At 39.1% G+C, this 26,498-nt stretch overlaps 1 protein-coding gene across 1 annotated transcript; it reads left to right on the top strand.

The window, feature by feature from the left end:
• Positions 1-358: 358 nt before the first annotated feature.
• Positions 359-26,229, top strand: zgc:63587 (uncharacterized protein LOC393431 homolog). The gene is made up of 12 exons (XM_020643911.3): positions 359-495; positions 6,628-6,675; positions 7,019-7,118; positions 7,203-7,289; positions 7,738-7,861; positions 8,723-8,857; positions 9,362-9,479; positions 21,529-21,630; positions 21,775-21,920; positions 22,104-22,187; positions 22,275-22,332; positions 24,886-26,229. Exons 2-12 carry the CDS (start codon positions 6,649-6,651, stop codon positions 24,949-24,951), a joined length of 1,047 nt encoding a protein of 348 aa, XP_020499567.1. The 5' UTR covers positions 359-495; positions 6,628-6,648; the 3' UTR covers positions 24,952-26,229.
• Positions 26,230-26,498: the final 269 nt, after the last annotated feature.

Below are 26,498 nucleotides of genomic sequence, written 5' to 3'. Positions count from 1 at the left end.
TTTTTTATAGAACATTTATTTTTGTGGAATATTAAGTAGCTGAATAATGCTTAATTTCCATCGAACTAAAGATGATACCACATACATATTAATATGGTTTGATTAATATTGTATTTGGCTATCAAATCTAAGTCCACAGTTTATGAACTCATTATTCTTTAAACCCATTACAGCTTGGCCTTTCACATTACATCAGGCCTACATCATTCTAACAGTATGCAACTTTTCCCTCTTAAGTTACGAGCCGACAAGCACGGAGACTGTAACTCTTAGAGCAGCCATTTTGGATCTAACACGGTAGGACGTCTCTTGGGTCAGCCGTCGCGTTGTTGAGCCGTAATGGCACCAGTTGCGCAGCAGGAAAGCCGTTTGTAATGAAACGGGACGAGGGCGGACTTCGAGGGACGGTTTCCGGGTTTCCCTTCCTGGGCTGGGACAGCGGCAAAGAGGAAGAGAGCTTCTGCTGATTTACAATATTTCAAAGTTTACAATCAGGTAAGGTACCTCACTGTGTTTTGTTGTTGTTTGTTGTTGTGTTCAAAGTACTTGAGTGGGGCGGATCAGGTTGAAGGAGACACCAGTAGAACCAGTGGTTAAAACTAACTGGCAACATGACACCAGTCGCGGTAACAACTGTTGCTGGATAAGTTTGACATGTAGCCTAATTTTAACGTAGACAAAGTTTCAGTGCCTTTATAAGTCTTGAATTCGGTTTATCATAATAGTTTTTCAAAAATAAAGTTAAAGGAGTTACGACATTAAGCGAAGCTGTGTACATAAAGTGAACATTGAAACGCTATTTGATGTTTTGTTAAAGTCTGACAGGGTGTGGTGGACACCTCACTGTAACACTCACAGGCCTACATGTTTCAAAATCCCCGGGCAAGTGACTGAAGCATTGTTCTAGTATTGTCTTTTAAAAAGTTTTAAACAGTTTCCAATGTACAAAAAAATAATAATCTTCGTGTAAAGATAGTTTTAACATATTAAGAGCATACAGGATTACCACCAAGTGCTCCGGGACACATTGAAGGTCCATTGTCCTTGTTCTGCTTGTTAAGTTAGGGATCTTTACACTTCAGTTCATGTAAATATTCATAAATCAGCCCCATATAAAATTCCACAAATTTCTCATAATCCATTCCCTTGTAAGATTCCTAGACGGTGAAATAGCTTTCTAACATCCGATTAATCCTCGACCTTTTGATTGTAAAGCATATTTGGACGAAAATAAATTCTCTGTTTAGACAACTTTACAATAACAGTGGGAAAGAATAACATTTTCTCATTATGTGTCCAATCGTAGATGTGGCCTGTTGCCACTATTGAAAAATTATCACCCATCTTTGCTTGATGTTTTGGCTCAGGGAAAACATGCATGTTTCACACAGGCTGAATGAACTGTAATCTTCACCCAGCAGCTGCTCTATGTTTCAGAAACAACATAGATTTATACCAAGATGGCCATCAGAGGAGCAACACCTCTTTGTTCTGAAAGACGTGTTAGGCCTGTGATCTTGCACCTTCACCGCTCCCTGACCTTTCCCCTTCCTTTGACCTAGTCTCATAAACACTGGCCGGCACAGAAGCACTAGGGAAGACATCTGTCTGACACTTTAAGCTACAAGGGGATGTTTCCTATCGTTTTGCACTTTGGTGTGAACGGAAATACAAAACTTGATTCACAAAGACAGACCAAAGTGGAAATGAACTATGTTGTCAGAAGTCTCATTGATGATATCACACAGCAGGATACCTATGTCCACTAGTCTGTGTTTAAAACACAGGTGTAGACATTACAGATCAATTTCATCCTTATGTGGACCAGATTAACTGTGGTGACAGAAAACAACTATTCTATTTCACATTTCACATTTGATAAATATTTTTCCATTGTATGTCTGTGTCGGTTCTCAGTCACCCAGGTCCAGGTCAAAGGTCATGGTAAATTTGAAGCTTGATCGAAAGACAACTGGACTGATTTAAGATCTTCAAGCAGCCCAGTTGCCTTTGGATCAAGCTTCAAATTTCCATGCTGTTGTCACTTTAGTACACATTTTACAGTGAAGACGCTATAATCATCTTAACCTAAACGGCCACAAGTTACACCTTTTTTCACGGTCCAATTGGTCTTCAGTGTTCATTTGAACCATTTATAGAACATTTCTGTTTAAGAATGTATTTTTCAAGCAAATACAGCAACAACGAAAAAAAAAAAATTATGCAAAACAATCCTGTCAATGTAATTCCTGATGTGAAGATATTAAAACCTGGAATATTAAAAAATATATAGACACATCTTTTGTCCCTGAAACTTATAGTTGCCCTCATACGTGAAATCTTATTAGAATAACTGAAGTCACTTGATATTCACATATTTGAGGAAAAAATAAGATATTTTTTAATTTACTAAGATATTATTCAGAGACATTCTAACAAAAAACAAAAAACAGGAAATAATGTAGTTTATATGTGTTATGCTTTTTCTGTTTAATGCTCTTTTGATTGATTTTTTTTTCTTGTTAATAAAAGTGAAATAATGGACGTTGAATATCCAGTATTGGGATTTATAAAGTAAAGAAACACTTGTTAAATCATTTCTCATGTATTTATTTTTCATTCAATAACTAGATAAACTCACACTGATCCCATAACCTGAGACTATCATACATTACTAAAATGAATCTATCTTACAAAGAGCTGAACCCACAGATTTTAGTTTCACATTCAGTCATTATTTTAGAGTTTCATTAGTACACTGCAGCTGTCAAAGTAAGACAGTCTACTAAGGATATTTATCTTTTGCTGTATGACTCCCACTTGTTTTTAGTCATTTCCTTCCCTATCCCCATCATCATAAACGCTCCATCCTGTGCTTAAAACTCTGAGTGTGTGGTATAAACAAGCCTGCTGGTTTCCTCATGGTTAAAGGGCTTTATCATCCCGACTATTGTAGCTTTCTTTCCTCTCTTAGCTCATCTCATAAAGTGTACCCAAAACAACGGCCTAAAAACCATTATTATATCTTTATTACTGCCCACCACCGCTACCTTTGGTCCACAGGGGCTACTTAATTACAGTCGAGCCCAACCTGTTTCTATTTAGTTGTAATGTGTATTTAGAGCCAAACATCACTTTAATATGCTCAGAAACTCTGGGGTTCCTGTTGCTGTGATTAGTTGCCAGTAAATTACCATTTTTGTTGATGTGCCACTGAGTTCAGCAAATCTCCATGGTGTAAAATGATTGTTTCAATGTTTCTAATAAGAGCATTTAAGTCTTTAATCAAAGGAGAGGGGGTGTGAGGACCTTCGTCAATGCCTGTCAGGAAGGTGAATAGTTCTACAAGCTCTGCTTGCCTTTCATGGCATCAGGCCAGACAATAAATCAACTGTAAATGCACTACATGCCAACAACTTTGGCTTAACTAAGGTGGCATTTTTCCCTTTTGGCCCTAACTGTTTAATCTCCCCCATGTCTGGCCCGTTGATAGCTGTGTGTACGTGTGTGTAAGCAGCTCAGCGACCCAGCCGATTAGATGGCCATTATTAAGCGAGTCTTATTGAAGTGTGCCTCCTGCCTGTCTGTCCTGTAGTGTTGTCTTTGTGATATTACAACTACAATCTTGGAACGCTTTAATTAATCTGCTGCTGGTTCCCACAGAGCCTGTCGGGGAATAACACTTGTGGCGTGTGAGATGCACATGGAGACGCCTGTGTGGGCCACTACATTAATTACATTTGTGCATTATTAACAAAGAGCGGTCATTTTTATTGTCTTTATTTCCTTTTGATGGCTGAAAATATTTATACATCAACTATAGTGTATTTTCTTGACAGTTGCTATTGTTGTTTGGTCGGTTAGGCCTGGTTCTAGACTGCTTTGATTGGAGGGGGGCATGAAGTAATGTGGACTGGTCACATACAGCCAGACTTAAAGACCTCGTTAATGGGGTACTCTGTAAGTATTCTTTAGGACTGTAAGATATAACATTCACTGTTTATGTTTTCTGAATGTAAAGCTGTAGAATCTAATAATAAATAAGCCCATAATGTATTTCATTTTAAACCCACCACCCATCCCCTTCATAGGAGAACTTTATTTATATCTCTTCTTAAATGGACTGGTTAAAAACAAGCCATCTGTAATCCAGTATATTTTTTTCTAGTCTACTAATGTGGTTTGTATTGAAATGGAAAGCCACAATGTACTTAGTAATAAGAGTTTCACATTTTTCATACGGCACAGTGGATCCTGCCTCTGTTGGCTGCAGCCCCAGCATTGTCCTGATTGGTTTAGCCACCAGAAATCAGTGCATGGTGACAGAGAGAGAGAAAGAAAGAGAGAGAGAGGAATCAAAGCACTTTGAACAGCTAAAAACTTCATTGATTTTGAGAGACATTTGCGATGAGGGTGCAGTGTTAAACTGAAGTTAGCAAACACTAACACAAACGCACTTAACTCAGCTGTCCGAGATCTGAGTTCAGAGGTAAATGGATCAAACCATCTCAATCAAAACAATAACAAATATGATATTGAGGCTGGCTGCGAGACATGGGGGGGATTCTCTCTCTTCTCCCCCGATGAATGAATAAGGTTAACATTATTATTATTAATTAATTAATAATTATTAATTATTAAGAACACTGTCCTTTCCTAAGGATTCCAAAAATCTTGTTTTGAATAAAAATGTTCCAAGCCCATAGAATTCATTGTTACATCACATAGATATAAATGTCACTCATGAGAAGCTAAAACTTGAACATTTTTGGTGTTTGCCTTTAGATATGACTTAAATGGACTTGAGTTTAAGGTGTATAATTGTTCGTCAAACATTGACAAAGTCAAATTTTGTTCCATACCTTTCTAACACTATTTTGTATGTTCCCACTTCCCACTGTGTTCTCCTCCATCGATCTTCAATCTCTAGACAAGACTTCATATGTTGTCTGTTGCTTTGACTCAGTTTTACCTTTTAGGTTTACCTTTTGACCACTGCTATACCCCTCACCTGGCTTTCTTCAACCCAATAAATTTGGTGTGTCCCCCCTTTGCTGTCCTGGCCTGTGGTGGGTCCTGAATGTGGTCAGGGGGGAGGCACGTGTTCTCCCTCCTGCCTCAGCTGAGCTTCCCTGTATAGGAAAAGCTTCAGGAACCAGAGGGATAAACAGCCATTGTTCTCCTGGTGGGCTCGGTGAAATCACCCTGTCAGTATGAGCAGTCTCTGCCCACTTTCATAAAGATAGAGAGGCCCCCTGACTACCATCTTATACATCCACAAATGTGTGCTGGTCACATGCCAAAGAAGAGCGGTCAATTAAGGTTCCCATTCCACCTCTGACATTACATAACCAGAGTGCATCTCCTTTTGGCAGAGCATGGCAGCCAGCCTCTTTCCAATGCTTATCACACCCCACCTGTCAAAGGCCACTGTTGGTGATAAAATGGAGCCTGTTCTTCCTGCTCAGTCATTACATGGCTAATTTATCAGGGGGGGGGGGGGCTTGCTGCGCTGTCGTCTGCTCGGGCTCATATAGTGGTGCAGACGTACGAGGTGCACAGGGCAGTAACAGTTTAATGGAAGTGTTGGTACAAACCTGTTGCCCAGAGCTCTTCGTCTCTGCTCCTTTTGTGACCGTGTGAAAGAACAGTGTGGTCGCTTAAATATCAGAGGGGATGCATTATGTTATAATTAACAACATGTGCTCTCAATGCGATCTGTGTTCTTTAGATACCTAAGAAGTAAGCAAACATGAAGAAATTACTTTTTAAGATTTGTGTTTTTGTGTGAAAATTGCAAATAAATCACAAATCACATCACCTGACTCTATAAACTGGTCTGCTGATATCGCTGGTTTTTTGCATTTTGTAATAATTTATAATATTTATGAATCAATTTGATGAATCACATACTTAATGTCATTTATTGTATTAGCCATAAAGTCCCCATTCTTTTTAGTCACGTTATCACTTAACAATGACTCCAAAAAACTGTACCCAGATCCAATATATATATTGATACATTTATATAAAATAACATACATGATGGACTTAATACAAATCGCTGAACCCTAGCTTTGGTTAAAAAAAGACTCTAAACGGCACATCAGACATAAAACATTTCTGAGCTGAAACATAAACAGGTTTATTCAACAGAGCAGCTTCAAATTGCAAATTAAAATTTCCCAAGGGCCACATTATTTTGTTGAGCCAAAAATGCAAATATTACCACGAGACAGATGATTCAGGGCAGCAAAATCAGTTTGATCTAAATAGAGAAAAAGCAAACCAAATAGTCATTTGGCGAGCCATTCTTTATGCATAAAAGTCCAGACCAGGACTCAAATGTATGGTTGCATAGAGTGTCCTCTCATTTGCTGTTTGTTCAAATCTGATCTTTGGATCAATGAAACACCAAGAAATGATAAAACCTTGAGCTTATAGTTTAAATGTTGGGTGTATGGGTTGCATGAGTAGTAGAAGACTTTCTATTTTAAGAATAAAAAACTTTATTGAGTGTACGAGGACAAATTTAATCAAGATGAGAGGAGGAAGTGGTTTTCTACTTGTAGAGGAAACGTTACTCTTATCTGTTTTTTAAAACTGTTTTTATTCCTCCACCAACAGGCTCATCAGTAAACAGAAGCGATGTCTCAGTCTGGAGAAAAAGGCAAGGTTAGTAACAGGCAGAAATGTCCACACCCTTTACAGCTCTTACATGAGTACATTGAACACAGATTCACTGAACATGGGGGGGGGGGGGGGGGTCATTAAGATTCATGGCACTTTTAATCTCAAGTACACATGCTTACACAGGCATCCAGAGAGGATATCCTGTATAAATTCAAGTGTTTCATGGCTCGACTTTATTGCCTGTTGAATTAATAAGTGAAGCATCATCATCCATCTCACTCAACGCAATTAAACAACAAATTCCCTTTGATTTAACATTACTTAATGACGTCTTCAATATTTGACACTTTTTGAACATTATGTTTGTTTTTTTTGTGCTCTGCAGTTCCCAGATGCTACAGGTTATGTAGGGTTTGCCAACCTGCCAAACCAAGTGCACAGAAAATCAGTGAAAAAAGGGTTTGAATTCACACTAATGGTTGTTGGTGAGTGATCTTTTTCTCTATTAATGTAGATTTTAAGGTTTCTTTACAGAGCAGAGCTTTATTTTTCACCTTCTTTGTTTTCAGGAGAGTCTGGTTTGGGGAAATCAACACTAATAAACAGCCTGTTCCTCACTGATCTGTACCCTGAACGCTACATCCCTGGTGCTGCAGGTAGACTCCCCAGCACACACACACACACACACACTCACACACGTGCATACACATACACTTAAATGCACACTGTAATAAAAGAGAAATGTCTGCAGCAATGTCTCCTGCAGAGTATTATTTAAAGAGGAATGTTGAGAATGCCTTAGTCTCAATATATGACCCTGCCTTTCTTTTGACTTGACTTGGATCAGGACTTGTTCTGGCTTGTTTTGCAGGCCCTCCCTGTGCAGATTGTGCAGAAAACAATTCTGTCAGAAAACATGTTTTTAGATGAAAAAACCCCCCATGATTTAATTTTCAAAAGGCGTATCCACCTTCTTGAAACCCTGTGGTTTGTGGCTTGTATGTCATAGGAAGGAATTCTCCAAATTAATGTTTTGAATTTATTTTCTGAAGTGTTTTGTTTGTGACACTGCCCATCAATTATTCTTGTACTTCCCCTCCACAGAGAAGATTGAGAGGACGGTGCAGATTGAAGCATCGACCGTGGAGATCGAGGAGAGAGGAGTAAAGCTTCGCCTCACTGTGGTCGACACCCCTGGATACGGCGACGCCATCAACAGCCAGGACTGGTGTGTTAATGAGCCGTGCAGGAGCAGGGAGTGATAACAACATGGGACAAGTTTTCTGTCCAGCATGCTTTCTCATCCTTCCCTCCTGTCCTCGACAACTCCCTTTTTCAAAATCATCTCAACTCCCTATATCCTACCTCTCCTCCCTTTTCATTCCGTGTGTGTCTGCTTGCGTGTGTGTGTGTGTGTGTGTGTGTGTGTGTGTGTAGATGTGACATTCTGGTGTTAGTAGTGTCAAAGGAGCCTCCCTCTCCTGTTTGATGATCCTGACATTATTATATTTCTATACTCATAGACAAAAACTCTGTGATTCAAAGGCTAAAAAAAGGAATCAACCCAAAAAGAGATGAAAAGTAAGAACAGGACTACACAAACCGCTTTTTAGCTGGACAGAGTTAAGTTGTGATTTACTAAATTAAATGGGTTGTTTAGATTTTTGGCTGCTTAACAGACACAACCAACTTAGAGACATGATTCTGCCTACAATTTGATTTTTGTACTATAATGTGAGCCTGACAGATTCTCTGACTATGTTTTTTAAAAGTTTATCCAGTAGAGGGTAAAGGATATCTCAGGTCATAGAGGAACACAAAACCTCTTCAACTGAAATACATGTAATTTAAAAAACTGGAGATACTGAATTTTTGACAGCAATAGTGATCTCCAGGCAGGTGATAAACACACTTCATTGTCTTGAGGGAGTACAACATAGTGTTTCTTGACAGTGAAGAACCTCTCCTTGCCTTCAAAATGATGTGTACAAACTCCCCTCCTTGAAGCTAAAGTTATTTTTATTGTTAGTGGTTGAATTGATTGTTCATGGTGATTAAGTCTTTTGGCTGTTTCTCTGTCTGACTTCAGTTTCAAGACCATCATCCAGTACATCGACAATCAGTTTGAGCGTTACCTTCACGATGAAAGCGGACTGAACAGAAGGCACATTGTGGACAACAGGGTGCACTGCTGCTTCTACTTCATATCTCCCTTTGGACACGGGTAAACAAACAGTAACCTACACTGACACCAACAGCTAGCAATGGTTGATGTTACTCTACTAAGTGGTACTTTCACTTTCTTGTAAAAAGTTTCCTTTCTGGTATTTTAATTATAAGGCCAAACTGTATCACCCACCAGCACACATTAATACAGACGATGTAGAACTTGATTTTATGTCTAAATTAAACATATAAGCTGCTAACAGGTGTTGCACCATAAATATTTCCTACTAGTAAGGCAAAAATAGTCGACTTTTGTCCCAATTGTACTTTCTGATCTGTATTTAAGTTATTGTACTATCCTTAACTGAGCACGTCTTCTCTGTCTCCAAGTACTCTTACGTTATTCAACATCACATCCAGTTTTATCATCTCCGATCTCTCTCGTGTCCCCCAGTTCATTTTTATTATTTGAAAAGACTGTCTCCTCCTCTGCGTCTGCTGTCTTTTTATACAGTGTCTTAATATTTTTATTGTCTTTTTTTGTGATCCCCTTCTTGTCTAGTCTTAAGCCTCTGGATGTGGAGTTTATGAAGGCCATCCACAGCAAAGTCAACATAGTCCCAGTCATCGCCAAGGCTGACACACTGACACTGAGAGAGAGGGATCGTCTGAAGAGAAGGGTGGGTTTGTGACTACACACACACACACTTACACACACACTTACACACACACACACACTTACACACACACTTACACACACACACACACTTACACACACACTTACACACACTTACACACACACACACACACACACACACACACACACACACACACACACACACACACACACACAGAAAAATTCAAACCTGTTAAGTGATACAAATTGATATATAGTTAAATTTGCTTTATCTCTGGGTAGGTAAATAACAATCATTAATCTACCTGGTAATGAAGATTCATAATCTGATGACCTTTCAGCACTAGCTGTTTTTAATCCCTATAAAGCACTTTGAGATGCATTTGATTTGTAGGAAAGGAGCTATATAAACAAAGCATGATTGATTTATTGATTAAAAATATGAGATCATCTTTCTGATTTACCCTCAGTCTATGAAAACACTTGAATGTGTAAGCAATTATTATAATGATAATGGGTACTGTTTTTGTTTTTGTCCAACCGATGGTATGGTTTAGCCAATGGGAAGTGGCTCGTTGAACAATTCATTGATTACATGAAAATCATATATCCTTATTGGCAGCTTTGTGTGTCTGGCATTTGCTCATAGCAGTGTGATAGCCCACGTGTACATCCCTTTATTTATGCAGTGTTGCACGTCGTACATTTTGTGTTTTTGATGATACAGCCAGATTGTACTTGAGTTCAGGGAGGGGCGACATAAGAGAGGAAACAGTAAAAGGTACAACAGTAGGAAAAGAGTGTTGAATATAACGAAGAGGTAGCACATTTCAGCCAGTTTCAAACTGTCCCAGATACTTCCTCTTGGAGGTGACCCAAATATCTGCTGGGCTGCACGCTCCTCCGCTTCCTGCTTTCCCGAGAAGGAGAGACGCAGTATTCCAATACCACCTGCATACAGCTCACTGCAACATGATCAGCTGATAACCTCTCATGAAAGATGAAACAGGAGTTTTGTTTGACCTTTTTGTTTCCTCAAAACGTTCCCCTTCTCTCTAATGCATCCATTTTCCTTAAAAAAAAAAAAACAAAAAAAAAAACAGCTCAAAGTTAAACAATGAATTTGAAAACCTTCATGGCAACTCTGTGAAATTGCTCTACACTTTCTGCCAAATGTTCTTTAGCTTTCATTTCTTTTTCAAAATGTTTTTGTAATTATTCATCAAACAATACTCGCATCAGTTTATTAACATTTGACCTTCTTTATACACTCACACACTTATGAAGGCACTTCAAAAGAATATGCACAATAATATTTCAAATAAACATAATGAATAAAATAAAAATAAATGTATATAATCAAAAACAGCACACATTCCATACTGCCTGATATTATCTACAGTGTATATGCATTTTCCATTTAGATTGTTATGCATGTTGTTTTTTTTGGAGAAGGACATTTATGATTATGGTACTTCTAATCGACAAACTCTTTCCATTTATCTTCAAATATAAATGTCAATCTCTCAAGCCTGTGACATGTCAACACTAACTCCCTTTTAGTGAGGGAGTGAGGGAGGTTCTACATGTTTTTGATATTATACAATCATTTTTCTGGCATGAAGAAGTCAGAAGTCCCATCACAAACTCCTGAAGGTAATTTCACGCACACATCATTTTGCCCTCAGTGGGCTGTACCTCTAATTATCTGCACAAAAATTTCACAACATTCTTCTAAAATATCTGTATCTTCCCATAAGCAAATACAAAAGGTTCATTTCACTTTCAAGCACACAACACAAATATCCAGTTCATGGGAGGCTTTGGCTTACAAAATGTAAATATTTGCTTTAAATCAGTATGAACAGAATGTCTTTGGCTTTTGGTTCATTAAATCACACCAAGGGATATTAAAATTTCTCTTTCGGCTCTGGGAACTTATTTTGTCCATCTACTGTTTTCTAGCACTTAAGAAGCAAAACATTAACCAGATTACCTCATTCTGTTTTTAATTGGAAGTCAGCCCCAGAGTCCCCCACCTGCCTGCACATGTCAAGACCTCCTGCCCGCCTCTCATTCAGGGCCCGGAGCCGGTGGTCTGGCAGGGTGTCAGGCTCTTCTTTGTAAAAAACAGTTGGATTGCTTAAAGTCGCTGATGCAGCATCTCAGAATGACAGGGCCATGTTTTTTTCCTCCAATACGATTTCGTAGTTGCTACATAAGGGTATTAAAAACATGTCTCAGCATCAAAGTTGAAATTCCCCCTCTTATGTTGTCCTTAAAAGACCTACCAGCTGAATTGTGCTCTGTACAGTTGTTTTGTATGGTGACCTTACTCAGACTTTCTGAGTGTTCCTCTGGCACTTAACAGGAACAAAACCATGTTTCCTGCCACCACTGACCCCCGCCCCAAACTACAGAAACCCCCCTGGCTTGGTGGCTTTCTGGTTCAGCTGGCAGCATGTAGAAGGCCAGCGGCTTTGATTAGAGTTTTAACAAAACTCCTTTTTTTTTTTTTTTTTTAAACATTCTTATTGTTTTGCTTTACATTTAGTTCTTTGTTTGACATCTTTTACTGAACAAGTGGGCAAGGGGAAATTCTGTCACACTATCGCTTTGATCTGACCTCTCTGCTGCACTGAAACTATCTGTCCAAATGAGTTTGTTCACATGCTCTGTTAAGTCTTCCCTTAACAGACATTTCCCACTGTACACTCAGGAGCAATTAGCTGCTGGGTCAAAAAAAAAAGGACTGACTCACACACACAAGCCCACACACAAAAGAACACACTATCATTGCCAAAAAATCATACATTTGCTGATTCTTATGATGAGGAACATGTTTATTTCTGAACTACATTCATACAAATTGTCTTTCACAACAACAACAAAAACGTTCCAATTTATTTTGACTTTCTGCACTAACCGCATCGTAATTGAGATAAATGGCATCTTGTGTCCCCAAGGAGGGCACATTATCTCTTGTTTGGTCACAGTTTGGGCATGCACAACTTTAATCTTCTCTTTTTCAAAATAGGTATGCTGCAGTTCTTCATGTATGCTTTGTAGTGACACTGGATTCAAATAGAAGTAGTAGAGCTGATTCTATTTAACAGGACGAGATGTACTGTAAATTCTGTTTATGCAGTTAATTCATTTGGTTATGGTCTAGGCTTTAAGCAAGTTTCGTTTTACTTGGAGAAACTAGATTTTTTTTTACTCTCTACAGTGCCTTTATAATCCTGATGTTCTTTTACTTGTGAAACAAATACCAGGACACAGGGCAACACATACAGCAGGACAATATTAAAAATGGCATCATCATACCTTTTAAGTCTCTAGCTGTTTTCAGACTCGCACTCGGTTTCCCTGTCGGATGGGAGGGACGGGAGTTTCAGCAGGCAAGACATCACTTAAGATGTCGGAAGAACGGAGCGAGTCGGACACTATAATGACAGTGTTTTGCCTTTATATCAATGCCAAGTGTAACTGGATATGTTCACAGTGTGAACAATCAGGTGGAAAAGAAAATAGTGGCGATTAGTAAAAGTATATGAAGCAGATTTATGAAGTGAACAAGTTATTTATGAACGTCATAAGAGTTTTACTTTCTGTATTCCCACATCGACTCATCCCGACTTCATGTGGAATTTTTTCTAAGGGGCTGGCAGGGGAAATCTGCTTTGGATTTCCTACCTTTGGTGATCACAGTATCGCAGTGTTGTGGCTTCTTGTGTGCTTGTTAATGTAATCATTGTAACTGGTAAACGTCATAGGACTACTCATTCATCTCTTTAAGTGTCTCTCAGGAGAACAAAGATATCTGGCTAGAGTATTTGTTGGTTCGATCAGATTAGCTGAAGTGGCTCTTAGGTATACGTGCCTGATCCTTACAGCCCTACAGTCCTGTACAGTGCAGGGGGGCACCAGGCCTTCCTTTGAGGTCATAGCACCAGCAGCCAGGAACCTGCCAGGAAGTTGAGCGCTCCAGGATGATTGATAACCCCCAGTGTGCCTCTCACTGAATTTATTAGTTTGTTTTTTTGAAGACTACTTTCTCACCATTCTGAGCTGTTTGTATCTCATAAATGAGACCTTCCCTTTCTCTCTCAAGGCTCATACAGTATTTTCTCTCTCTATTAAGCGGAAACAGCTTGTACAAAACAATATAAGTTTCCTGCAATGTGTTAGGACTGTTCCACTGATGAGACACAACCTGGTGCCCTGTGCTTCTCAGGTTTACCGACAAAGTTAACAAACCTCCCACCGTTCAGCTTTTTCATCGTCTTAGTTCTGCTCTCCTGTCGCTCAGTCCTTCCTCTCTTGGCAGTGCCTCACTCAGCTGCCTTTTACTTTCTTCCTCTTCGTCTTTGTGTTCTTTTTTTTTTATTTGCTCTAATGCCAATTTCCTTCACCAGGGTCACTGTGGTTTCTAGCTCATAAGTTGCCCTGAGGAGGGTATATTGAGGGACTGATCCTCTCAGTCTGGGACCTTATAGTCATATCCTGTGCAGGGATTTTGGACTTAAACTTCTCTACTGGTTGTTTTCTGTTTGAACATAGATGACGGCACAGAGCTGGTTCAGACTGGAAATCTGATGGAAGCAAAAACAAGGAAAGATGCCTTCTGAGTGTTTTTTACGTTTGTTTCTCATCATTTAAAGAACAACAACTTAAATGTGTTAACATTGAGCCTCAATTTCTTTTGAGTTTTTTTTTGTAGAAATAATGTTGAAGATAAGTTGCTTCTTCTCTGTTTTGGGGATTTGCGCCCTTGGCTTTAAGAAATTGTCAGACTGCCATTTTATCCTATTTTTTTAATTTGTATAGACAAAACAGAAACTCTACTTAAGGCTTGCCTCAGCTCTACCTCAGCCTCTTACTAGTTTAATTTTGATTCTAATATGGCATCCCAAATTGTTGGGCTTCATAACGCCTCTTCAGAAGCCAATGGGTGATATCACTGAGACTATGTCCATATCTTATACAGTATAATATGATTTAAACATATGCAACTGGTCTCTGATTAAGTCAGTGCACCATGAAAATCAACTTTTATAGATATTAAACCATCTAAGGTTTTAACATTCACTTCATGTTTTCTTTAATGTTTCATTTTTGCCCACAATGCAGTTTAAACCAAAGGCTGTTTTGCCTCAATGCTTTGTCACTTCAAGAGCTAGAGGGATGTTCAGACATTTGATAAGTCATCTGCCGTACTAGAAAAACTTTTGAATGCAAGTATCTTAATTGACATTTCACAACAGTTTTAGCCTGATTTTGTCAAAGCTCGAGTATTTGGCTACAACCCAAATTTCAGATGTTACATTTTCAAACAGATAACAGCAAGTTTGTTCCGCTTCAATTTAGAAAGAGGCAACCAGTTCCATTCTGTGCACATGCCTCTAGGTGTAAACTAGACATTGTCCTCGTGAGCGAGAGGTCAAAGATTGCTAGAGAACCCAGTTCCTCCTCTCTTCCTGCACAATCAGCAGACAATAGTTCAGCACTTTTTTTTTTAACTTCCCTATACTCCCCTCTGTTTCCCTCCCTTCTGTGACCTCACCCCACATCTCATCTCAGGTCCCTCATGTTTCTCATCTCCTCTCTCTCTTCTCTCTCGTCTTTCCCTGCCCATCTCCGCTCGATCTCTCGCACAGAACCCTCCCTCCATCTATATGTTCTCAGATGCCATAATTCAACCCCCCGGCAAAGACACTCTCACAGTTTTCCCCTCATTGTCCGACTCTCTGTCCTCTCCCCCAGTAGCGCCATGAAAGTCCTGTTGTGTGAACAAGCTCTACGGCCCCTCTGGGAGCCATAAACGGTGCCGGACTATTTGTAGCGGCCAGTATTGTCACTGTGTTTTGTTAAATGGCAATAACAGAGAATAAAACTGTTTAAACACAGAGGGTAAACTTCTGAAGTTGAGTTAGTCAAGTAAAAAAATTAAATTTTGCAGAAGGTGAAGGCAACTGGTTGATGATACATAAAAAAGTGAATTTGAGGCTTAATTCCATTTTGAATATTGTTTCTTTGTAGATGTCCTGGTGTCCCAAGAGGAAAGCTTGAACGCATTTACCTACTTCATTCTTACTTCATTTCTCCTGTGTGTGTAGGTGCGTGTTTTGTGTTAGTGTGTGATCCCCATGGTCCGCTTTTAGTCAGGCCTTTTCCTGCCGGTGTTTCAAACACGCGGGCATATTTATTTATCTGCCCTCTGGCACTCATTGTGCCATGGTATGTTCAGGTCTCTGCAGATTTTAAAACAATAAATGTGCATTTTTCCTCATAAAGCGAGCAGCTGAGTTTCTCACAATCCTCCATTCTCAAGAAAAGAAAGTACAATCACCATGGTGTGAAAACAGCAGGTTTCCTCGTTCAAGGGTCGGCCTGAAAGGATGCTTTCCGGACTTTGCCATTCTTCTAATGAGTCACGTGTTTCCATTAAGTTTGCCATTGAGACCCCTTTTTGGTTAACAGACTGAGCCACACAATGTGATAGATCTGAAATCCTAAACTCACTCTGTCACCTTCTTAATGTCACTCATATACAATATTACATGAATAGCCTGATTGTTCCCCCACTCGCTCTTTGATCAGAGGGAGAGGTGGGTGGTCTTTACTATACTAATTCTTACCCCAGACAATAGGAGTGTGTGTATTTGTGTGTATAAATACAAATGTGTTGATCACCATAACTCATATGATGCCTGCACATTTCTATGGGGGTGGCAACTTCCTTTTAACTCTCCTCCAGTACCTCCTGTTGGAACAAATCCAGCTGTTCTGTTCCAGTCTGGACCATCCACTCAGTCTCAGACCCTGACTGAACATATGAGGAATGTTTTTCTGTGCATGCATGAAAGTGTCTTTAATCCTCTTAACAGTAAGGTATTTTGTTCCCAGTAATGCTACATGAAGGATTTGATGTTTTATGAGTACTTTTTGATATTTGAAAAGTCTGAGGGATTTACTCTGTACATGGTCTAAAACATATCCTCCGATCTGTGATGATCCACTGGCCTCCTGGAGCTACAAAACTCTGCTCTCTAATTTTTTTTCCTGCTCCTGATGCCAGATTTGACCAGATTTTTTTTTGTGTGTGTGTGTGTGTGTGTGTGTGTGTGTGTGTGTGTGTGTGTGTGTGTGTGTGTGTGTGTGTGTGTGTGTGTGTGTGTGTGTGTGTGTGTGTGTGTGTGTGTGTGTGTGTGTGTGTGTGTGTGTGTGTGTGTGTGTGTGTGTGTGTGTGTGTGTGTGTGTGTGTGCAGGAGGCTGGTAAGAGGGCCAAATCCCTCAGACCCCCCTGAACAAGGTATTGTTGGGGCTCCCTCATCCCCTCAAACTCCCTGCAGGCAGAGAGACGGTTAGTCGAAAGGCGTTTCCTGGAATGAGTCAAACATTTGTTTTCATGTGTCTTGAGGTTAGCAAATTACGTTTAAACTGATGAGTATCCGTAGGAATTACTTTTTTCTTTTCAAGCTATCAGCAGTTTGTCATGTAATCTTGTAACTGTGGGTTATAAGTGATGTCCAAAATATTTATTACAGCGACACATAGCTCAGTATTCTTCGGTTTATTAAATGTATATCAGATTTACTGAAGAGCCACAGTGATGCCTCATGTGAGGGTCTGACTTAATCCTCTCTTTTGGGAATAAATAGTATTATGTTTTAGTTCCCCTAAGATGGTGAAACAACTTTACACCTCAACCGGTATATATTATGAAACTGAAACTTTAAAGGCTTTCTACCACTCCACACTCATGATTTAATGCTGGAGATGGTACTCATCAACTCTTCTTCAGTCCTTATCAAAAAAGTGGGTTGGGTGTTTATTTTATGTGGATAGAGACCATATTTTGACTTATCCAGGACTCATATTTCACATTTTAGTGTTTTTGGCTGAACGGTTGGAGTTAATCCAACCTGCTGGTCCTGTTTGCTTTCAGTGATCCCCTGAGACTATGGAAACCACATTTCTGAGATGGAAAAATGAAATAATATGGGTTGCAACTAGAAAACTTTCTAACAGAATATTGGAGAGGTTTGTGACAAGCAAGTCGGGGTTGGATATGTATGTTAATAATTCTAGTTAAAGGCACTGTGTATAATTTCTTGCCAGTGATCTCTCAATCCAAATATTAACAAAGCTATAGTTTCATGAGGTCATACATTCACATGGGATCTTGGAGTTTGCTGGTATTATTTTTAAACAATCACCATTGGTGATAAATAAGTCTAATACCATACCATAAGGTACTGAAGTATAAATCACTTTCAATGACAAGCTACTGTATCAAAGCTCCTGTTGGGGACTTTCAGTTTGTGTAGATTCTGTACAGAGTGGTAACTCTTGTCTTGTACTATCTAAGTACTAATTCTGTAGAAAATATCTTATCCTGCTTTCACTCTTATCACTCACTCTGAGTCTTTCCTGTGAAAAAAGGCCAACAAAGTGCAGCATTTTGCAACTAATTTCACCTGACACCCCCCCCACCCCCAACCCCAACCCTGCAGTGTTAACAGGCATTAAAAATAACCATAGAAATAAAAAAGGCCCGAAAACTGAAAATTTGTATTCATTTCAGTGTGTTTCATAACCAGATGAACACTCCCCACAGGAGCTTTTACTCACATCATCTACACTCTGACATGTCATTCTAATGAAGACAAGTCAGAGTCAGCTCACGAGTTCAGCACAGTTCAGCCACTTTCTTTCTCACTCTGACGCAGCATCTGCTTAATAAACAGGCCGCCAAATGAAGCTCTTATTTACCCAGATTAAAGTTATAGGTTCCTCCTCACATTATTAGAAACATTAGTACTATTTTGGGCATTACAGACAGCAGACACAGCACTGTTAGATTCTGAACATAATGAATTAAACTAAATGCTTCTTTACTTTAACCCCTGTCCTGCAAAGTGTACTGTTATGTTATTCACCCCTCAGTAGAAACACAGTTGGCTCTACAATAATCTCATCAGGAACAGAGAACTCTCACTAAAACAGATTTCATTTAAGAAACTCAGCCGTCTTAGAAAAAGAGGGGCCCCTGTCCCTAAAGGTGTTTGAAAACAATGTTTTAAAGCAACTCAAAGCTGATCAGATATGCCAATGATGCCCCGTTTCATTCCCACGGTCACTCTGCAGTAGCTGGCACGCTGTAGTGAGGTTACATAAACATTACGTAAAAGTTCTGCTGCTCTGGTCCCTCTGTGTCCCCCATTCTCTGCTCATCTCAATCAGGGATGATGATTGGCCTTGAGATGCAGCTTGATTGTTTGTGTCCTTTTTTTTTCTTTTTTCTTTTTTTCATCTCTGTGTTGTTGATTTCCTAAGAGCACTCTGGTGCATGATTCTACTTCCAAGTACTGTTCCCTGTGAGAGTTGTAGTGTGGTGGATATAAACACCATGCCAGGCGAGAGGAGGCACAGCTTCTTCCTCAATAATCACATCAGAAAACAGAGTCATTGTTAGGGTGTGCTTGTGCCTGTGGTCACCTGTTGATTGTCATCTGATGATTGTCATCTGAAGTGACGCGCAGTCCACAATCCCTGCGGTTGTGTCTCTGCTCTTTTCTTCTGAAGCTATTTGTTTTCCTCCCTTGTTGTTTGTCCAGGATTCATTTCTCTTTGTTTAGCAGGTGTTTGACTGAATCTTATTTTTGTGGGTTTGCTCTAGAGAAAGAAAGAATCGCAAAAATATTGTTCCCTTGGTAGGTTGACGCAGTGACACGGTTAATCCCTGTAATGATTGGTTTGCACCCTGTTTCATTATGATTGTGCATTTGGAGAAAAACTGCTTCGCCATGCCTCCCATGACTTCACCCTGTGTAATTATATCTATGTATAGACCTGCGGGTTGCTTTATTTGGACACTAAAGCGCCACACTGTATTTAATACTGCTATTCCTAGAACTGAAGGACTAAGATTGGAAGTAAACCGCTTCAACGATTCACCGGCAATCTATCACGATTGTATTCCATTTTCTAACTTGACAGCATCAGACTCCACCCTTAGACGTATCCTTAGTTGACGCAATAATTCCACAAACAATGTTCCATATTCAACAAAATGAGCGAGAAACATTGGCGATAAATCTTTGACTTCCTATTCTGATTAATACTGAGTCAGAGTCTTGTGTGATATTGTTTGTCCGCTGCCCTGACAGGATTGAGTGGACCTGCAAGGCCAACCATAACACCCATACAGAGGTGGGTGTGGGGAGGTGTATTATAGCTGGACAGGATGGTCATAAAATCCAAATGGCTCCCACTGCCAACTTCTCTGCCAACGAAAATACACAACAGAGAGAAGCAGGAGGAGGACTGGTGCAACATTAAGGATTAAGACCCACATTGTGTACAGTAAATCAGCAGTAGACAACAGGGATTTGGAGCAGGCAGTGATTTTGACATGTGATGATCCCTGAGAGGTCTTGATTATAGGTGTCAGGCTGTACTAAGCACATGTTGCAGAACAGAATAATTCAGGTAAACAGCCATTTTGCAGCTATTGGCTTAGCAGAGGTCTGGAAACAGATGATCGCAGACTCATGTTCGAGTGATGACCAGATGTTACTTCAAGATATTCCATGCTAGTTTCTGTTCACAAAAGATGGTTTTTTTGTGTCCTAGTTGACAAGTGGTCTTGCCGTTGGATTTTTTCCTGTTTTACTGCGTTTGTATGTGAATTTCTCTCCATCTTATCTTCTTGTGCAATGTTTGTTTCATTTTTTCCTGCCATTGTGTCTCATTTGTGTTTATTTTCCCACTGAGTGCACAGTTTCCCAAAACGCTCTATGCTCTGCCTCTCCGGCCAGATTGATGTTTATTCAGCCTCCATGTTCGACCTGTCTGTACATCGTTTGTGTTTGAGTGAATGAAGGGGAAATACAAGCTCTGGTCCTGTGTCACACTCTTCTCTGAGTCTTGCGTAGCCTGTTTGTTTTTAGATCTGCCGCACAACAATACCCGAGTCTCCCCCTGCACGCACACACACTATCTTGCTCACACTGCGTACAGAGCTCACTGAGAAAACAAGCAACAGCCATAACAACGGCTCAAACAGAAGCTGTGCTCTGTAGGAAAACCTGCGCTCACTTCCCAGGCTCCTGGCTGACTGACAACTGTCCTTTTTATATGCTACAGTACATGAAAGTCCCCAAAAAGTCAGGAAAACAACCCTTGACATTTTTTGGCTCCATTACATAAGAGCACATTGTGAATTTGAAAATGCTGTACCCGGTAAAACAAAAGTAAAGCGCAGCTTTGATGTTTAGAATAATAAATACTGACAACTGTCCCTGTGGGGTAGCAGAGAAGAAAGCTCCTTTGTTTTAACTTGTTTCTTTACCGGTCAGCACAGGAATAAAGGAGGGTGAGAACGCACGCACACGCACACGGTTAAAATATTTCACCTGTCTACCCTTTCCTGCCTCAGCCCTCTTTTCCTTCATGGGGGGGCTTTAATTAAATGTGTTGCTGCAACAACAGGTGCTCACTCACACCCTCTTATTAGTCTTAAATGCTCTCTTACTTTCTGTTTGGCGGTCAGAGCCGCAGCTGTTTTATAACTCACAGTGTAAAGGGGCTAAATACGTCATCTATACAAACCTGACAACACAACTCATGAGAAGCAGCTTGTATTATCAGACTTGTATTAACGTTAAAAGAAACAACAAGTTCAGGACAAATCATGTACATACCAGAAAAGGCACAATAATAAATGCATAGTGCTAAAAAAAAACAAGAATACTGTGTACATTTCAAGCTTCTAGATACCCTAAATGAAGTTTGAAGCCCAATAAGATGTGAAGTTTAAGGGGGATACATTTTAGTTTAAAAAAAATTTTTAAATCCAAGGGTACCTTGGTGGTTTTGATGGTAAGGACGCCGTTGTTTGAAGTGGTTTTCTAGTTGATTGTTTTTCAGAATGGTCGAGTACAGACTGTTTCTAGAAAGTCATGCTGACCCTCTGATGTTGTCTAAGCATCGAGTTATCCTCGTGCAGTGGGACATGTCAGCAGGTCACGATGAAGTTGTGATAATGATGACTAATCCCATCTTTTCTCGTTTCCACCTAACAGATCCTGGATGAGATCGCAGAGCAAGGGATCAGAATTTATCAGCTACCTGACGCCGACTCTGACGAGGACGAGGAGTTCAAGGAGCAGACCAGAGTCCTGAAGGTGAGAGAGGGACACGCATCTGACGTCAGCAGTTACAAAACTACACTTTCTCCGCTTTTATTTTTTTATTTTCAATGACCATTTCACTTTCTCCTGGACCTATTGTCTCTCTGGGGATCCATTAACCTCTACCTTCTTTTCCAGGCGAGTGTTCCCTTTGCTGTGATTGGCTCTAACCAGCTGATTGAGGTGAAGGGGAAGAAGATTCGTGGCCGTCTGTACCCCTGGGGAGTTGTTGAAGTGGAGAACCCTGAGCACAATGACTTCCTCAAACTTCGCACAATGCTTGTGTGAGTATCTCTGGCAAAAAAAATTAAAAAAACTCCTTCAGTAAAACTATTTTCTAAAGGAAAGTCTTCTAAAACCATCTTCCTCATTGAGCTGGTTGTAAAAGTCTGAAAGAAATTAGGTCACAGTGGAGTGATACTGCCTCCTAGTGTGTAAACGAAGTATTGCATGTGTGTTTGTTTCAGGACCCACATGCAAGACCTTCAGGAGGTAACTCAGGATCTGCACTATGAGAACTTCCGATCAGAGAGGCTGAAGACAGCGGGCAGGTGAGACACTGATTCATTTCACTTAAACAACAGATGTTCTGCTCTCTTTCAACCAAGGCTTTATCACTTCTGTTTGTTCCTCTGCAGGGCTGTGGATGAGGATGTTGTGGACAAGGACCAGATCCTGCTACAGAAAGAGGCTGAGGTAAGGAAATGTACAGAGAAGAAAGTAAATGGTCTTTGTTATTCCACTTAGTGCTTGAAATACATATGTTAAACTGGTGGCTGTAGCCATTCTCTCCCTCCCTACTGGCTGTAAAGAGTTCCCTCTGCTATGTCATCTTAGTGATATTTATCCCTCCCAATCACTATAACGTGATCATGTCCCCCTTTTAAAATGCCCCTTGATGTACCTGCTGCTAGACCCCAAGCTCAAACCTGGAAACCTTTCCTGGCATGCTTGACTTCAATTAATTAATTAATTTCCATCCTGCGATCTACCATTGTTTACCTTCTGTTTCATGGAGCATGCACGCATTATCTGTTTCCCAAGCGCTCTTGATTGGTCTGTTTGTGCTGCTGCACCAGTGCGTCACCGTTAGTGGATGGGTTGCAATCAGAGCTTTTTGTAAACAATGTGCCTAGGCAGGATATGCCATCATGTCCTGCCTGGAAGTCCTGGCCCAGATTTATGATGGGAATGACCTCAGTCATATGAGGGAGTGAAAAGCAAAGCTGCAGAGACAGTTGTATATTTGTTTACATGCTGTCAGGGCTTCTGGGGGGAAGAAGAACAATAACTAATGTATTACTGTTCCTGGATGTAGTTTTACAAGTCCCTTGTTTCATTTTCATTTCCTAGAAAGAAGCCGATAAACAACCATTATTTCTTAGAATGTTCCTGAAGAGAGCTCTGTGCTGTATTTTTGTAGTAATAATAATAATAATCAGGAAACGGGAGAAATGTTTCAATGATAACAACAAAGTCACTCAGGGCACATAAAGTAAGCTGACCAAAATAATCTTCAGGTTCAAATATGATTACTGGTATGCAAATTAACAAATCAATAAATGTCAAGTAGTAGAATTCCCAAAAAGAATCATTTGTGTAGGTTTAAATAGATGTTTATTGATTTGTAAAGTCATTATTAATATTGATGTAAAAAAAAAAGCACAATTACTAACTTGGTTTTTGTGTCCTGTTTGTTTCTGAAAACACAGAAGTTGTTACTTTAACAATGAAAAGTGCTGAAAATGTTTATGACCCTTATATTCAGCATCAGATTACAGTTGATCAGGGCAACATATTCAAATATCCTTAAGACACTGGAGCAGCCTTACATGAAAGCATTACCCATAAGTATTTTCTAGGTTCTAGGTGAGCTTACCCTAAATACCCTAAACAGGGAAAAAAGCCTCTGAAAATCAATAAAGTTTTTGTCCTTTTTTCTCTCAAAAGAGGAGAATACAGCCCTATAGCTTTGACAAGAAAACGTCTGTGAATATACATCCTCTCAAGTTCCATACTTGACCACAAGATGGCGATAGTCGTTAAAGAAAGCTACAGAGACGTCATATCTTAAATGAAAGCTTCACTTCCTCTTTATCGTTGCTAATGAGTTTTCGGATCATTCAATCATTTATGGGTGTATACTTCTTCACCATTAACATTCAGTTATAGTTTGACCATCATGTAGGCCTATTCATTATTTCTTCTTATTAAATAATGCCTTATTCATTTTAAACACATTTCTTCTGCTTATATCTGCTATAAACATACGTCATGTTTTAATGAACAGAAGCGTTTTGATGTACTCTTTATTTTACTGAATAATAATAGACCTCTGTAGAAAACCTCTAAATAGTACGGGTTTCAGTCAGCCTGTGTTCAGTTCATTTACAGTAATGCAGAGTGCAGAATAACAGTGAGTAATGATGACGACATGAATGTGAACAACACATTCATGTCATCATGAGGTTTCTTCTTTTAGCTTGTCACTAAATAGATTCTTTTCTTACTCATTGTGGTTTTCCTGCAGGCTAGTTGACTTTTCAATTCTTTAATCAGAAAGTGAAATTCTTCTTTTTATCTTACTCTTCACTACCTGCTATAAGACCATAAGACCTTTTGACCTTTAACTTTAGAGTCTTGGTATCTGTCCTAAAGTATCTTTTTTGTAGGTTAAATAAACCATTCAAGCAGTAAAAATTATGTTTTACTTACTGTAGCTCATGAGAGGCTTCTATTTTTCAGAGGGTGTAACAGGAGAGCGTTAATAGGGTGATTAGGCGATTGCAGAGTTCTTCTGTTTTTAACCTTCGGTCTTATTTCTGATCACACTTCAGGTCTGATGTTATTCTCTTGTGCAGGTTTGAATTGAACCAAGAGATTGAATAAGCTTATTTACTTCTGACTCTATTTGTTCTGGAGTACCTCAACTTGCAATCACTCTATAAATCAATTCCTCAGTCACTCAGATCATCTCATGTTTTCATTTTTATATTATCGGTAGATGTTTTCTATGCTTCCAAAATATAATACACAATTGGATGTGTTGGTGTAGAGCACCTTTTTAAAACAAACTTTACAAAGTGCTTACCATAAAACATAAACAACAAGACAGGGATATAAAAAAACAAAATAAACATGACGGACAAATTAAGAGAATGTAAATTGACATTTAATTAAATATGGTTTGAAATGTAAGGCACTCTCCATCAATTTGATTTTCATCAATTTTTTCTCTTCTCTCTTTAGCTGAGGCGCATGCAAGAGATGATCGTTCAGATGCAGGCACAGATGAAGATGAAATCAGACGAGTAAGAGAGTCGGAGTAGAAGGGAAGCACACACACACACACACACACACACACACACACACACACACACACACACACACATACACACGTGGTGTTATCTAGGATAACATCATCTATTTTCTGCACAACTCAAACACCACTTTCAATTCTCCTCCTCCCTCCAAACATCCATCCATCAGCTGTTCAGGAGCTCCTCTCTGTCACAACCCACAACCACTGATTGTTCTTCCTTGCTACTAGTCTGATGAGTTGAAGTAGGCATAATCAAAAAGGATGAAAACAAAATGTATGGGATATTTATGAACTACTGTATATCAGTTATATAGCGGTTAATTTGAATTGTGGTCTGCAGCGCTGCAAGTGAGTACGGTACTAAGATGTTTTCAGTCACACTGACAATTTTTTCAAATTGTGCATTATGGTCAAGTCCAGGCTCCGTATGCCACCATGTCTCATTTTTATTGTAATCGGATGAAGGGATTGTTTACCTTTTTTTCTTTTTTTAATGACATTTGTTGCCTTTCATTTTACTAATAGTTTACGATTGGTACAGTAGATGATCATGACAGCGATGTGTAATTGTGGTTATAAATGAGTTGTCTAATTTGTCTGGTTTTTAAGTAAACAAATTTGACCTTAATTATGTTAAACTAGAAACCTTCTTTTGTAACCATGTTTTGGAGCAAACTATAATCTAATTATTTTTTAGCTTTTTGGTTTGAAAGCTTCTACAGTAAGCTATATGCATAAATAAAATGAATAGCTCAGTTCTAAGATGAAATAACTAGGCTTATTGTTCAATAAAATAAACAAAAATCTTCTTAATATATTTGTATTTACCATCAAGAGTTGCTGATATAAATGTCCGTGCCAAACTACAGACTGAACACTAATCAAACAATTCAGTTTAAGAAACTTAAAGTGTCTTATATGCTCCTTCAGTAATGTTTGTGTTTAATGTTCTGTTTGTACACTACATGTGCAGTGTCTTCGTTTTGTATTTGAGCCTACTTTTTTTAATACTAAAAAAATCAACTTTATGGTGTTTGAACTCCCTCTATCTTTTCTGAGACTGAACAATTATTATTTTTTCTTTATTAGAGAAACTAACTGTGCTTTATTGGCATCATTTTGTTTCACTATTGTTTTGCTCTCTTGTGCAAATGTGTAACAGGAACTTATTAAGAGACAGTTATGGTTTCTTAACCATATATAAGTAGGAACTTGTTTTTAAGTGTCAAACTTTTGTACTTCTCTCAATAAAATTTGTTTTTAGACAACAAGTTTCCTTTTCCTGAGTCCAGTGTTACTTTGAACAACATACGTATTAGTATTTTTTTTACATATTTTACTATAGCTTACATTTAACATAATGTTTTCTGATAGATTTTAGCTGGTTATGTCAACAGTTCAATGAAGCCATTTTGACCGTTTATCCTTTTATGGTTTTAGGCTATAATAAAGTCTATCTATCTATAATGCTGTTAAACGTCCTGTCATGTTTATAATCTGAACAGCTTTAGCATTAGTTTTGAGCAGTGCCATATGGTTT

The sequence above is a fragment of the Labrus bergylta genome, chromosome 2 (assembly GCF_963930695.1).
Source record: "Labrus bergylta chromosome 2, fLabBer1.1, whole genome shotgun sequence".
Classification (NCBI taxonomy): domain Eukaryota; kingdom Metazoa; phylum Chordata; class Actinopteri; order Labriformes; family Labridae; genus Labrus; species Labrus bergylta.
This window is presented reverse-complemented; position numbering and strand designations above follow the sequence as displayed.